The sequence below is a fragment of the Passer domesticus genome, chromosome 1, assembly GCF_036417665.1.
Source record: "Passer domesticus isolate bPasDom1 chromosome 1, bPasDom1.hap1, whole genome shotgun sequence".
Lineage (NCBI taxonomy): Eukaryota > Metazoa > Chordata > Aves > Passeriformes > Passeridae > Passer > Passer domesticus.
This window is the reverse complement of record NC_087474.1, coordinates 79114447-79130239: the sequence shown is the minus strand read 5'-3', so window position 1 is coordinate 79130239 and position 15793 is coordinate 79114447. Positions and strand designations below refer to the sequence as shown.

Genomic DNA, 15793 nt, shown 5'->3' with positions numbered 1-15793 from the left:
CACACACAAAAACAGAGTTATAATTAGCTCTTATCCCTAAAGTTGGAAGAGCTTTTCAGTTCATTGGAGGCTGCTGGCCAATTCTCTTATCTAATTGGATGAAGTTCCTACTTTCTCCCATTTGTATAATGTCTGCTTTTACACAAACTCATTAAGTGCAGCTGTACTCCAAGTTTCTAACAACAGCCCCAGTGAAGACGAGGCAGAAGTTTAATAGCTGTTCTGTTCTCTCTTTTTCATCTGATCTTAATCCATTTTGGTGGCTGATGTGTGCCCAAACATCTTTCCCTAGCACCTAACTCTACCCCCTCCAGTTTTTTATTATGAATTATATTAATAATTAGAAACCAGACAAATTGCATAAGATTGATCTGTCTGTTTTGAAACTGGTGAGTTTGCAGCTTGCTTTCAAGGAAGATGGATTTAAAGCAATTATTTGTTTCTGTGAGGCATACAGAAGTGATTTTTCCCTTTCATTTTGAAGCTGGCATTAAGATGAACTAACATAGTCACTACACTATTCTTTAAATCTTCAGAGACATTAAACTGATTATACAGGTAGAATTGCAGCATCATAGTTAAGATGTTAAGGTTTTTCATTTAGATGGATTTTTTGGCAAAATAAATACATTTTAAACCAAACAAAACCACCACACACACTTTTGTCAGTCTGACTGTTTTTTTTCTCATGTTGCTGTGTGTAATTTTGAATTTCTACTTAGCTGAGTATACAAAGTCTTCATTTGCCAAAATTCAAATTTGTCTTACAGTACTGTTTACATACATTCAGCTCACATTTACAAAGAAATGTTTATCACACACTTCCAGCAATACAGATAGGTCATTAGTATATCATTGGTATTAGAGTGATTTTATAACTCCTGTGGATGTTTTTTCCCACTGAAGAACTATTCCAAGGTTTACTGGGGAACTTCCAGCTGTATAATTTCCTTTCCTTAATGTGTTCCATTTTCCCACCAAAAAAGGGAGGCTGTAGGAGAGAGAGAAACTCAGAGAAGAAGTTTTCTCACAGTGTTGATTGTTTCATGAGGACATGTATCTGTGATGATAAATGCTCTTGCTCAGATAGCCGGTGATAGGGAGACATGGGTGACAATGAGGATGACATTCTTTGGCACTGGGGTCTGAAGTTACAGCTGTGTATGTGCACATGTCTGCAGTGCAGAAGAGGGGAGACAGCAAAGAAGCACAGTGAGATATCAGTAGAGGGACTCAAACTAAGCCTAAATTGAATAAGAAGGGAAATTTCCCTCTATTGGTGCTCCAGCTCCTATCATCGATATTTCCTTTCAGGTGTAGTGCTCTCCTGGCTTTGAAGGTCACCAAAGGCTTGACCCTTACAAGGTTCAAACACCCTTAGCTCAGTCTAGCACTTAAAGATGCAAACAGCTGGCAAAATCCAAAGGCCAGTATGAATGGGGAGGACCTCCTGAACTCTACTTCCTCTATCTTAGACTCTTCCCTCAGTTCAAGTCCTCATAAAGAGGTACCAGAACATTTTGTTGCTATTCCTGTGAGTGTATGAAAACTGAGCAGTGTTGTAACCAAGTCCTAGTCAAAAGACTTATCAAAGTCGGCAAAATTCAGGAGTGCAGACTGAATATCAGTCTTCTTAATAATGACACCAAGAGGTAGTTTAATTCTTTGTTATAATACAAAACTAATCTTAGCATGAGTCACGAGTAGTTTTTTTACTGATAAATGTCTCTAATCAAAAACTGAAATCTGTGAACATCTCTTGTTTTCAGAAAATTGGCTCCATCTGTAGACATGTTCCATCCTAGTCTCAATCCCTGTGTAGACAAATACAAAACATGGGCATTCTTGTTTAGAATCCCATTTGTTGTCTCCTCTTGGTCTGCTGCCCTACACATACGCGAGATAAGCTTGACTGACATTCATGAGTGAGAACATTTAGGTATTTTCTACCCAATAAAGACAATGTCTTCTAAGTGTGCAAGCTTATTTTTAGAGGACATATTTATGTATTAAAAGGGCTCTTATAATGCTGGAACATTTGTTTTGCCAGCTACAGTCATCATAGGTACATCATTAAATTTACAACAGTAGCTGCTCTCTGCTAATTTTGTAATGTTTTGACAGAACTTAACACACAAATGTATGTTTGTGCTACTAGTCATCGGTGAATCATACCACTTAATTGGATGGGTCAAGAAGATAAATAGATGTGGTCTTAGGAAATGAAAATGGCTTCTTTCATTTGTGACTGAGTTTGTTTGTACACTGCTTTTGTTGGAAGTAGCAATTTTTGATGTGGATTATGGAAAAAAGTGGTGACTTATTTTCCTAACACTTGAGTGAGTGGTGATAGTTGTTGGAGGATGTGATGACAGAAGAAAAGCGGGTTTTAATTTTGGTTTTGAAGTGGGTGGGGGTAGGCAAGTGGATACTTAAGACACATTAATGAAGTTATGTTGACAACTGCTAAGTGTGAAGTCTGTCATGTATTTCATTGCAATGAATGTGTCTTTATAAGCAAACTGCATTGGAGACATCTGTGCAATTGTCAGCTGTAATTAAAGGATGATTCAGCAGTGGACATACAGTTGAAAATGAAGGACAGGATGATTTTTTTATGTGGGTGTGTATACTTCTGTTTGCCAAAAGTGACATATCTTTTTGACTAGATAACTCTTTCCAAGTATCTACTAAAACAAAAAAATATTTGACTTAATTTATTTATTTTATTTTTAAATACAATTTCCGCAGTAGGAGAGAATTTGAATATTTTAAGGCAAGCAAATTAAGACTTTTTGGTCATATCCTTGTTGGTGGCATTCTAGAGATACATAGAGAAATTACTTCCAGAAAGACTTGGGAAAGCATGAGGTAATACATCACTTGTCAAGTATGCAAAATAAGCAAAGCAAAGGATAGTGCTTAGTCCAAGGCACATCTCTGCTTGCATGTGCCATGCTCACTTGTAACACATGCAGCAGCTGTGTGTCATGGTCCATTTCCCTAATACCTTTCTGACTGTGCTATGGATTTTGATGTTGCTTTCAAAGGAGCTTGCAAGCTACAGCTGGGGTTTCTCCTCATAAGGCATGAGCAATATTCGGGATTGCTGGCTGATTTTTTCCCCTGCCACATAGCTTCCCATCACAATCGACCTGAACTTAAGAAAAGTAAAGGTATTTGAGGAAGGATCCAGGCTTTTCTCAGGGAGTTGAACAGCCTTGTGTAGCAGTTAAAGCTGTTCTGCAGCTATCAGTGCTCCACGTCCAGTGCAAGTACTAAAATTTCTCTTCCTAGCTCCAGTAAATATCGATGGGAGTTTCCCAGTAGATGATGATTGGAGTAGTTCTCAAGTGGGTAGCTTGCTTTGAAAAGCGTATGATGTGAAGAGGAGGTTTGGCCTATCTGAACCTTGGATTCTGTCTCACCTCTTCTTGGAGGTAGCTGTATAAACTTTTCTTTTTATACTTCTTGAATATCTTTTATGGCCTCTGGACTGCCCTGCCTTTCCCCCTCCATCTTGGCAGAAAGCAAGAAAGCAGCTATAAAGTAACAACACTGACATCTAATTCCAGAACTGGAAGTTGTTATTTGGATGTAACTGGAAGCATTGCTATTTGTCCTTGGTTAAAGATTGATTTCATGTCCCTAATGAAAACACAGGGATAAGGAATCATGCTGATTTAGGTGGTAGGCAGCTGGAATGAATGGTTTATTAGGTATCTAGTCGGTGAGGCGAAGGAGTGAGGAGGAGCTGAAAATGAGCATTTTTGTTTAAAATACATCTGTTTCTTTTCCATGGCCACATTTTTCAAGTGGAAAAGGTATCAGCTTCTTTTAGAGTTGCGAGTTGGAGGAAGCTGTGCCTGCCACTAGCAGTAAATGAGTTACTTAATGGGAAGAATGTTTGCAAAGCCTGGAGAGAAATAACAGCTGCTTTTTTAAGTTAAAAAAAAAAAAAAACAAACCAAAAACAAAAAACCAAAAAAACTCCACCAAAACCCCAACCCTATAACATTTCAAAACCGTAGCATGATCGAGGATCTTTTTTTAAAGGCCTGGATGAAAGGAAATTAGTAATGTGTAGGGCGTGCTGAGTGGCTCAGGCACCTCACCTGTTTTATTCCTAGCTGCAGAGGGAATTCAAAGTTTGACACCAGATGTAAAGCAAACCCAGAGCCACATGAACTACTAGCCAGCTTCCTTCAGCAACATTAATTTACAGTCTCATGAGAGAACACTTTGGCTTGCTGCCAGTTTTGACTTCAAGCAGCATTGTCGGAGGACAGAGCAGTGCAGGCAGTGGTCCCTTTCAGGCCACGGCATCTGGGCACTGGAGCAGACAGCCCAGGCTCCTGGCCGGGCTCCGACGCAAACATTACAGAGCACGTCTGTGCCCCAGCTCCCTGCTGAAAGGCAGCATTAATTATCCTGCAGCTCCGTGGCTCTGCGCCGCCTGCCTGGTGTGTTACAGGGTGCTGGCATCTTGACGCTGCGGAAGTGGGCTTGCCAAAACTCCTGTCTGAGGTTGGCTGACGTGTTTGGCATTGCTGGGCCCTGCCAGTGGGTTCCTCCACTGTTTGCTGGGAGGAGGGCAGTGGAGGCCAGGAAGAGGAGCTGTTTAGCCAAAGTCTCTTTGGTTTGCCATTGGCAGTGCTGTGGGATGACACAGTAAGAGGTAGGGAGGTGTGATGCCTCTCAGCTTTTTCCAGCCATCCTGTCTTTAAAGAAGTGCATTTCCAAAGTGCCTTGATGCCTGTTAGGGTGTTTTATGTGACTCGTGGATTCACTTTCCAGTCTTTTGCTGTTTTCTTTTCAAACTATCCAGTCATATATGGATATCCCGTCCCTGGAAGTGTTTGAGGCCAGAGTCTATGTGGAATCTCATCTAGTGAATGGTGTCCCTGTCCATGGCAGGGGGGTGGACTAGACGATCTTTGAAGGTCCCTCCCTACCCAAATCATTCTATGATTCTGTGAAAAGCTGTGCAGTTTGAATGCTAAGCATTCATGCTTGGGAAACTGGAGGTGTATGTTGTCAGTCTAGTGACTGGAGGGTTGAACCCAGAAGAAAGCAAGAGGCTTTTTGACAAGTGACTTGTTTTGAGGGTTTTTTGGAGTAAAATTTAAGTAAATCAGGGGTGATTACTTCCACTGCAGCAGTAATGTACAGTCTATTTTTTTGTCTGTTTTTTTCCTGAACACAGCATTTTCTCCTTTCACAATTTCTGATGTAGTTGCCCCAACAAAGACAAAGGGCATATCAAAGTTGTTGCCACACTAATATGTAGACTGCATTCATTGACTTTTTGTGTTTGCATCAGATATGCTTATCAGTTAATAAGATTATTGTGGGTCAGTAGAACAATAAATCAAATTTTGGGATTCATGATAACTGACTAAAAGAGTGTTTTTTGAAAGACTATGAAGTAGTTCTGTGGCTTGCATTTATATAATTTCATTACACAAAGTGCTTCTCCAGTGCAAACTTTCCCCTGCTGGGTCAAGTTGATTAAATGTTTTCTCCACCATTGTAAGTAAACTTTCTGCAACAAGGCTTTTTGGTGAATGGATATGGTGGATTGACCCTGGCTGTATGCCAGGCGCCCACCAAAGCCGCTCTACCACTCTCCTCAGCTAGGCAGCAGAGAGAAAATGTCATGAAAGGTTCCTGGCACGAGATTAAGGGCAGGTAGAGATCACTTACCAATTACCATCAGGCAAAACAGACCTGACTTGGGGAAATTATTTTAATTTATCACCAATCAAATCAGGTTAGTATAATGAGTAATAAAACCAAACCTTAAAAACATTTTCCCCCCAACCCCTCCATTCTTCCTGGGCTCAACTTCATTCCTGATTTTCTCTACCTTCTTCCCCCTGAACAGTGTAAAGGAGCTGCTTTTAGGAGTTGTAGTCAGTTCATCACATGTTGTCTCTTTCACTTGTTCCTCCTCAAATGGAGGACTCCTCACACTCCTCTCCTGCTCCAGTGTGGGGTCCCTCCAAAAGGACACAGTCCTCCACAAACTTCTGCAATGAGGGTCCTTCCCAAGGGCTGGAGTTCTTCACAAACTGCTCCAGCGTGGGTCCCTCCCGTGGGGTGCAGTCCTTCAGGAAGAGGCTGTATCAGTGTGAGTTAGCCCAGGGGGTCACAAGACTTTCCAGAAAACCTCATGGGCTCCCCTCTCCATGGGTCTGCAGGTTCTGCCAGGAGCCTGCCCCAGCAGGGTCTTCTCATGGGGTGACAGACTCCTTTGTGCATCCATCTGCTCTGATGGTCTGAGGGTGAATTCTCCATGGCCTGCAGGTGATTCTCTGCTCCACCATGGACTTCCATGGACTGTAGGGGCACATCTGCTTCACGATGGTCTGCACCAGGGTCTGCAGGGGAATCTCTGCTCCAGTGCCTGGAGCACCTCCTTCCCTTCCTTCTTCACAGACCTTGGTGTGTACAGTGCTGTTTATCTCACATATTCTCACTCCTCTCTCCAGCTGCAATTGTGTGGTTTTCCTCCCTCACCTTCTTAAACAAGTTAAGAATACCAGAGGTGGTGCCATTGTTGCTGATGGGCTCAGCCTTGGCCAGCAGTGGGTCCATCCTGGAGCCAGTGGACATTGGCTGTAATGGACATGGGGGAAGCTTCTGGACTCCTGTAGAACCACAGCTACCAAAACCTTGCCATGCAAACAAGATTTGCCAGAGGGTAAGACATGTTACCTGAGGGGTAAGAAGAGTAATAATCTAGAAGTCACAGGTAGGAAAGGGAAAAGTTTCCTTACCGGATATATTAAGGATCAGCAGATTTTTTGGAGTGGGAGTGTACGAGTGGGGAGAAATTTAAACAGGCACAAAACTCAAGGATATGATTAACTAGGGCATTGGACAGCATCTCTGACCACACAGGCAGAGAAGTGCCTGCAGCTTACCAGGTGGACAAAGAAAGGGAAGGTGGCTCTTTTTCCATCTCATCCCCAAATAAACAGACTGGTTGACTTCTGTCTCTGTCACCTGTGGCTTTATAAAGATTTGTATCAGTACTGTCTGCTCCAAATGGACGCTTTCAGCTGTACAACCAGGACCTTTTCTGAGTCCAAATTTTCACCACAATCGAGGCATTGAATTCCCACCATTGTGATTGTACTTGTAGTAAGAGTTTTGGAGGACACATGCAGAAGAGGGCAGGCTGATGTTTCTCCAGGATATCCAACTCAGTACATTTAATATGAGTTGGATAGGTCAGAACCAGACTAGGTACTCCCACTGAAGAGGACAAGGCATCTTCCAGGTGAACTAATCCAGAAACATTGTTCAGTACATTGCAGGACAGCAAGGAGTGTGTCTGCACCTTTAGAAGTCTTAATAAAAATTAGATACACATGTTTTTAACTGACAAGTATTTATCCCCATAAGCTTTTAGAGATCCATTCTGAACATTTTCAGTACTTGTGCTCAATTGTAGTTGGGAGCAGTGAACTACAGCCTATCATGGGATGCTTCAAGAGCTACTTTGTTGTTTGTCCACCTGTGCAAATCAGTTTCTTGCAGTGCAGAAATTTTGACTCCATTGTCTTTTGCCCAGGGTAACATGTCTTCAGAGGCAGTACTGGATACCAAAAAGTTAGTTCCAAGCAGGAGGTTAGCTCCTCCTACGGTCAGTTGCTACATGAAACATAAATGCCATGCAGGTGGTACCCAGCCATTCATAGTGGAATAAACTTTACTTTCTACCACTTGTAGACTTGCTAAATATTTAACAATTGAGGAGGACAAAGGCAGGAGCTATGGGATGGAGAACTTGCTGCTGCAGAGGGACAACTGCATGCTACTGCAGCTTCAGTAGAGACTTACAGTGCTTGAAACCACTTGGGAATGTTTTGAGGAAGGAGCTTTCTGGTTTTGGCCCAGCAAAACATCTTTTTTTAGGGTGCTCCTACCTAATTTTCAGACAGCCAAAACCCATCTTAGTTACCAGGTCTAATGTTAATTTTGTCTTTATCCAGACCTTTTCTGTTCTCCCCATCTGCTCACTGTGCTTGGTCTCAGGGATAAGGTAATCTCAGGTGTGTAAATCTGTTAGCTTTTAAGAAAAACTGGAGTTATCTGACTGGGCAGAAAGAGAAGAATTCCTGAACTAATTTACCTGGTTTTGCTGAACTCCCTGTGGAAACTTAATCCCATCATCCTTTGTTAGGTTTTAGCTAGAAAAAATGCAGTTCTGGGGCTGCTTTCTTCCAAGACCTCCTCTTCTTATTTCACAAAATAATGGCAGAGAGAAATGGTAGTACTTGCCCTACTGCAATGTGGTTTACCTTCTACCTTGCAAAGGTTTAGTAACCTTGCTCTCTGCTGGACAGTTAAATCCCAGAGGACAGAGTCCAGCTTTGCATTCTGTTGTGTTGCTGCTTCTTTCAGTTTCAGGCTGACTTCCTTCACCTTCTCTGTCTTCATGGACACATACAGAGGGGTAGATGTTTTGCACATGTGCTAGAGTTGTGCTTGAAAAGCATTAAACTATGAAGATCAGACATTCATAAAAAGTGCATCCATGACAGCACAGTGCACATATTTGGCTGCAAAACCCACTGGAGAAGCCGGGTAAATTCTTAAAGCAGTTAAATACTCATGACCTGAACACATGTAGCTATGTTCTAGCCGAGTTAAAGCCACAGAAGGTAAGAGGCAATGCCTGTGAATTAAGGGCCAGTTAATAGGAGCCTGTAAGAAGCAAAATACCTAAATACTTTTTGGAAACCTTTGGTCATAACTGTAGGAACCCTTCAGCAGTAACAAAAATATTTCTTTTGCTCCTGTTGCTAATGTCCATTTCCAGCTCATGGTTGCAAGAATGAAAACCAGTTTTAGCAAATAACTAGAAGACCCTTGCTGCACTTTCTGCAAGACAGCAGATGAATCAGAGGGCAGAAAGGGTGACACTGTCCTTGGATCCCAAAGCAGAGACTATACCTGGGGTCTGCAGCTACTCAGACCTGGGTCACTGCATCTTCATGAGCAAGGCTGGCGAGTACTGGCCACTGCTGAGCAGAACAGGTGAACAGAACTATCAGGAAGGAAAGAAACATTATGTGCCATTTATGGGATTACACTCAAAATGTTTGAGTAGCTTTTTATCGACAAATCCTAAACAATGCAAATGCAAAATGAGTATCTCACAGTGTGCTTTTATTATTTTTTCACAATATAAACTAGACAGACATGGAAAGTTTAATGGCAGCATGTTCTTATAACATTTTAAAGACAAAGAACAACATAATCATATTAAATGATGATAAACTGACAAACTACATTACCATACATACATCATCCAAGGGTACTGGATAAACAATATCTGCTTATGTACATTTATGCTGGTGATAATTAAAATTCAAATATTCAGAAGAAAAGGAAAAAAACTGCTATTTAAATTATAAAAATATATCGTTTTTGTGTGGAACTCTTAATGCTGTATTACTTTTTGAAGATAATTTTATTGTGTGATGAAGCTGCATTAACTTAGTATAGAAATGTGATTTAAACCAAATATGGATAAAAGTAGCTCTTTTGTCTTCCTTGCATTTAGCCTTATTGTAAAGAGAGACAGGAATGAAAAATAAAGCTGGGCTTTTGCAATGAGAAAGAATTTTTATACCCATAAATTAAAATACGTATCATTTTTCATATAGTACTGAGCCATAAACTCATAATAGAAATAAATCATTTTGCTAGTTTGTTCAGAGATAGAGAGAGGAAAAAGAGGAAAGGCTTTAAATATGCTACTTCACGATACTTTTAATCAATAGGTTGGTGAAGTGCAGGTGCACAGCTAAGCAGTGTCATGCTTCAGGGTCAAAGCGTGCAGTCCAGACTCTCACTGCATGGACTGGGGGGACTGGGACTGTGTTCTTTGAACTGCATCACCTTCGTGTTACCTTTGCACATCTGGTTTCAGACTTCTTTTTTCATAATTGCTCCTTCTTAGTGCAAAACTACTCAGGCTATATAATCCCCAAACATAACAGCAAACTGATGAACTTTTACAGACCAGATAATTTTATAATAATTTACCTGTATTTTTGTAATTGCTATTTTTTTAGTAATCATAGCCATGTAGTGCACACATTTGTTGCTGCTTTTAGTTATTTTCAGACCATCTTGAGCGAACTCCTGCAACATGTGAAACTGAAGATTTTCTTACATACCAATGTCATTCTCCATATCTTCCAGCTCCCTTTCTCATCTCTCTCTATATATCCCTGTTACCTTGACAGCCCCATTAGTCCTTTGGTGGATCCAGTGCTTGTTCCATTAAGAAATGTCCTCTGTATCACCTCTACTTTCAGAACACTTTTGCATGATTTTTTCATCTGTTTCTAAGTTACTGATTTATGACAGATCTCAGGTGATCCTACAGATTATTTTTTTCAGAAGCAAAATACTTTTCTTCATTATTTTCTTAAAAAATAGAGTGAAAAAGAATTAAGGACATCTAAGCTGAATATAGCAAAACCCAGTACTTCTCTTTGATGCCTGTGCATTTGCTGTTTTGAAAAAGATTGCCTGCAGTATTAACAAAGTTCTATAGTGAAAAATAATTGTGGGATCTCTGCAAGCTTTTTCTCTGTCCTTATATAATCCTTTTTCAATGGAAAGGATGAAAGATAAACAAATTCCAGGTAGCACTCATCTTTAACCATGGAGATGGTTCAACAATCTCTCAGTTTCCCTCTACTTCTGACCTCTTCCTTCCTTTTTGACCTCTGATTCTCTACACCTAAACACTTCAGAAGTCTCCCTCTTTTTAATTTTTTTTTTCCTTTTACAATTTGGATATGGTGGGAGTGGTTAGATGTCAGTGCATGCACAGTGACAGAGGATGGCTTTTCACTGAAGCGTAGTCTTTGAGCATGGAAGTCTGTAAGGCATTTTGTGGAGAAAAAAAAATCTTACATGGAAGTGTAATGGAGAGTAGGAAAGACAGGAATTATTGCAAAAGAAATGCAGGAGTGAGAAGAGAGGATTTTATTTAAGAAGTTCAAGCTTTTATATACATTCAATGTTTCTAAATGTTTTCTTAATAAATGTATTATCAACTATCATTATACCTAATGTAGCCACAATACTGTACTATTCTGCAGTCAGGATGGGAAAACTCCATCAGCTCTTTAATAAAATAAAATTATCAACAGTCATCATGACTCTCCTCTTTGCCTGGTACTAACAAATACACTGGGAAGTCCAGTGAGTAGACACAACAGAACACAAAATCCTCAGTATTCATTTAATTGTGTATCATGTGTCCTCTTCATATTATTTCTAAAGCAGCTTTAAAAAACTTTAGCCATTGGAAGGTATTAAAAATCAAAACCCCATTCAAATTATTCTGGTATTATAGCAGCACTGGAATTGATATTTTTTACTATTTTTGACAATGTAAACCTTTAATAAAACAAACAATGTTGAAACAATTTGAGGTCTAATAGTTAATAAACTTTAATGGGCATATGGGCACAAATCGAAACGAAGACTAGATTGTGAAATGAAACATAAGCTCAATAGCAGCCAATTCCAGTTGTGCAATTGGCTGCAAACAAATTCAGTTTGTAAGCTGAGATAAAAAACAAAGCCCACACTCAATCCACAATACTCCTCAGTTCCTCCGATTTGAAATATTTTTCATAAAACCCCGACATGACCATGCCCACTGCTTTGAGAAGCACTCTGAAAGCACTGCAGGTACTATTTGTTTGATGGTGAGATTTTTTCTTTTCCTTTAATCAAGCATAGTTCACATTTTTGTCTTCTTAGAAATATTTCCTTTCTACATTTCTATAAAATTAAGTAATTCCAAATCTGAAATGTAAGCTTGCCCCATCTTTGCTCATACAAAGTGTAGGTGCCACGACTAAATAGCAGTAAAAATGCTGAGATGTACAACTCTTAAAAAAACCAACCAAACATAAAAGCAGCTTTGAAGACACAATATCAACTACAGCCTTAACATTGAACATATTACATTCCCGAGTTACTGGAGATATTTTGCATATAATGCCACAAAGTTATTCAGCTGAAATCTTGAGGTTGGAGCTACAGTTTATTCACTGTGTGTTTTTCACCCTTTGAGCACTTATGTATTGTACGGTACATTTTATCCAGAGCTTTGCAAACTTTCCTTTTACATCTGGACATCCATTTACCCACAAATCCCAGATTTCAAAAGTTTCATAGAAAAAATAGAAGCGCAGGATTTAAAACATTTGAAGCTGGACATTTCCTTGCCTCAGAGCAGCCCCTGGGACTCAATGCTTCAGAGTCTTCTGTTTCCAGGGGACTCCTGGCCCCCGTCGAACTCATGGAAAGCCCCGCTTTGAACACAGGTCTGTTCATAAAGCTGTGTTATGTACTCTGCGTTAATTTTACACGCGGTGCATTTTGTAACAGGAGCAGATGACTTCACGCCTCCCACTCCCCCTTTTCCTTCACCCTATTTTCACTTGAGATGACAGTAGGCACCTGCATGAGAGAGGTGTCAAAGAGTCTCTGTCCAGAGATAGGATTTTGAGTTTCTTCATCAACTTTTCTTCTGTAGAAAGTCTTAAGAGACTATTCGCATGAAAATATTTTGAGGGCGAAGGGCAGGATGATAAATCTCACTTTCCTTTCCTGTTATGAATATGAACTTGATTTTGGTGTCCAGTTTGATAAACAAGGATAGTCAGAGCTAATCTGTAACTTAGCTGAGGTCTGCTTTTTGCCAAATAAAATTAAGATCTTTTTCAACTTTCAGGGATTTAGAGACCACATCTAATTGGTTTCAAACCCCCAGAGGAACTCTGTAAGTAAGCAGGATTATTTGCAGATATGAGCCCACTAAAGTGGGACACAGGTCAGGTCTTCAGACTCCAGCTCTGCTCTGTTGAAGCAGGCACTTAAGGTCTCCTGATGTTTCTGTGTCAGTAGCCACAAAAAACATTTGCTGCTGAGAAAATCATTGGAACAGCAATTTCCTGCGAGCCCCAAAGATTTAACTTCACACTTCTATTAAAAAAAAGTTGACATGTATTGTGTGGATATTGTGATTAGGATGTGATGGCACAGCTGGTAACTTGAAAACACGTGTTTAAAAGGCATAGGCAATCATATTTCCAACTGTTCTCCTGTAGGGATAGCAGTGTCCTTCAAGAAGTTTCTGTCTTGACTCCACATATGTACCATGTTGAATTGTTTACTACATCAGTTCTTGCCAGCAGGACAGGGTGAGAACTTTGCTCATGCTGACCTTGTCTTTCAGATCCCTCCCGGAAAATGCTAGGAAATTCAACACAATCTGGCAGTTTTTAGCAGCTCAAGTAACTGCCCTTGTAAGTGTAAGCAGGTAGGTCTTTGTCAGTATATTCGCTCTTCAGAGATAAAATAATCCAGCCAGCGGCATTAATTAAAAAAAAAAAAAAAAAGAACGTAAAATACTCTGGGGCTCATTAAAGTTAAGAATAACAACATGATGTGATGACAGATACAACTTGCTGAGGTTCTGAAAATAGCAGGTTAAAATGTAAATATCTTTTAATAAATAATTTTCCGGCAATGTAAAAATAAATGATATTTCCTTTGGCAGTAATAGCTGATTTAATCTTTCGCTGGGAAGTTGCTTTGCTCATAAAATATCATTGTGCTACAGAAAAAAAAAATATTATTTTGTTGTTTTGAAAGACTTTTGTAATCCACAATAAACTGGGTGACTCTACTTATGTCCAAGATAAGCGCCAAGAGTGATGCAAGCTCCCACCAGAACCAGACTCAGGATAGTCTTCAGAGAGATCCAGGAGAAATCGAACAAAGGCCTCATACCGTTGCCATACAACTCCACAAAGGCATCCTAGAAAGGGAAATAGTGAGAAAAGGAATATCAGAATTGCAGTTACTGTTTTTTTGGGGGGACAGGGAGAATGGGGAAAGGGAGGCAATTTCTTCACCCTCAGGGATCACCCAACAATCCCGCTGGCACAAGAAGACCACACAAACCTATTAAAATAGTGATTTGGGAGGTCTGTTTTGTGTGCTTTAAAAAAAGTTCTCCTGCCTATTTCTTTATAAATACTGCTGAAATTACTTATGGTTGTGAGTTCTGCTTTAGGCATGTTTAGTCTCACAGAAAAGACAGAAGCAGCATTGTAAAATAGAAGTTACCACTATTTTGGGTCCAAAATGTTGTCTATATGAACACACACAAAGGAAGTAAATGAATCTTCATTCTCCACATCTTTCATTTCCACTGGATAAGGAACATCTATATTGCAGGTCAGCTTCATGGAAAATAAGGCAGTATTTGTTTGGTTCCCCTGGATGGGCTCAGAAGACTTTGTGTAGTAGCCACAGATGTTTCTTCCATCTGAACTGAAGGTGTTAGGGTTGTGTTACACCTATGATAATCTTTCACAACTGTCACCAAAAAGGGTGATGCTGTGGTCCAGTGCTCCAGGAAAATCTGGTCGTGCACGTAGGCACCAAATGGCTGTTTAAGTAGCAAAGATAAAGTTTTTGTGACTCATAAATACAGTGGGATTTGACCGACAAATGACTGGATTGGTGATACTCTGCACGTAATGCCTTTCTTTCAAGCTGCAATTCCTAACGAGCGTGATGCTTCAGGGCATTCCTCAGACACAGATAAATCATACTGTATGGCACGAAAGCAGTAAATAGCCAAGCTGAATGACTTTAAAAATGTGACAAAACTGATAGCATCATTTATGGCAACTCTTTTACTGTGCTGCCAATTAAGGTCTGCTCCCAAGCTATTGCAATAAGCCCATGAAACAGCTATCTAACGTGACAGTTTCTGTGTCTACTTTTATTACCCTAGACTTCCCATTTTTGGTAGAAGATCACATTCTCTATTAAAGTTGTAGTGCCTTTAGCTGTTTTGCAATGTTATTATGCTAGGAGTTGACCTGTCTTCTAATAATGCATATTTGTCTTCTAATAATGCATATATTGTTATGGTTTACAGCAGGAACTGAGGAGAAGAAGATGTTCATTATTGATGTAAACCTTCCAACCGAGTTAATGACAACCAAATTCTGTAGTTAAATTAGCTTCCCTCACCAGGCATCTCTAGTTATTGTCAGAAGAGGTGCGTTTGTGGTTTTACCACGAGAGGGCGTGTAAGGATTTTTAATATTTTGACTTCTATTCACTAGACGCTGAGTGAGATTCAAATAAATAATAGATATTTGCTTCCAAAATGTGTAATTACATTAAGTAATATTGGTGCATGTTGTAGGTCAGAGTGGATGTAAGTAGGTAAGGCTTGATAGCAGAACAGCCACAGGCTCTGGCCAAGCCAGTGACGTGAAAACATGCCTGCCTCTTGCTATTTCTGAAGGCTTGCTCCTCTAGGCAATCATTTTCCAGCTTGGGTTTCCAAAGGTATATTCTTAAGTGAAAGCAGCTTAACCTTTTGTGGAGAGGATGGAATGTTTTAATGCAAATTCTTCATTTCAGAGAGAAATTGGCAACTTTTGCTTAGCTGCCTGTTTTTTGACATAGACATTTGCAAACTCTGGCCTTAATATTCTGCTCTGCTGTTGCAGAGCTGAAAAAGCACACTCAGTTTGCTGTGCAGCTCTTTGGAAAGCTGCTTTTATTTCTCCTTAAGGCTATGAAGTAACACAATATCCTAAAATGTTACGGACTGGGCTAAATCCTGTTGTCGCCAGTACAGACTCACTGACTTCCACAGGAGCCTTCTCTGTACAGGGAGTTCAAGATCGGGCCTTATAAAAATACAACAAGG

General features: G+C 40.0%; 1 protein-coding gene across 1 annotated transcript in view; it reads right to left on the bottom strand.

Annotated features, from left to right (window-relative positions):
- Positions 1-9166: 9166 nt before the first annotated feature.
- The window catches only part of BCL2 (BCL2 apoptosis regulator), a 96680-nt gene continuing 90053 nt past the window's right edge, over positions 9167-15793 (bottom strand). Inside the window, exon 2 of the mRNA XM_064426781.1 lies at positions 9167-13873. Coding sequence (XP_064282851.1) covers positions 13739-13873 — 135 coding nt within the window. The 3' untranslated portion in view covers positions 9167-13738. The remainder of the gene's footprint in view (positions 13874-15793) is intronic.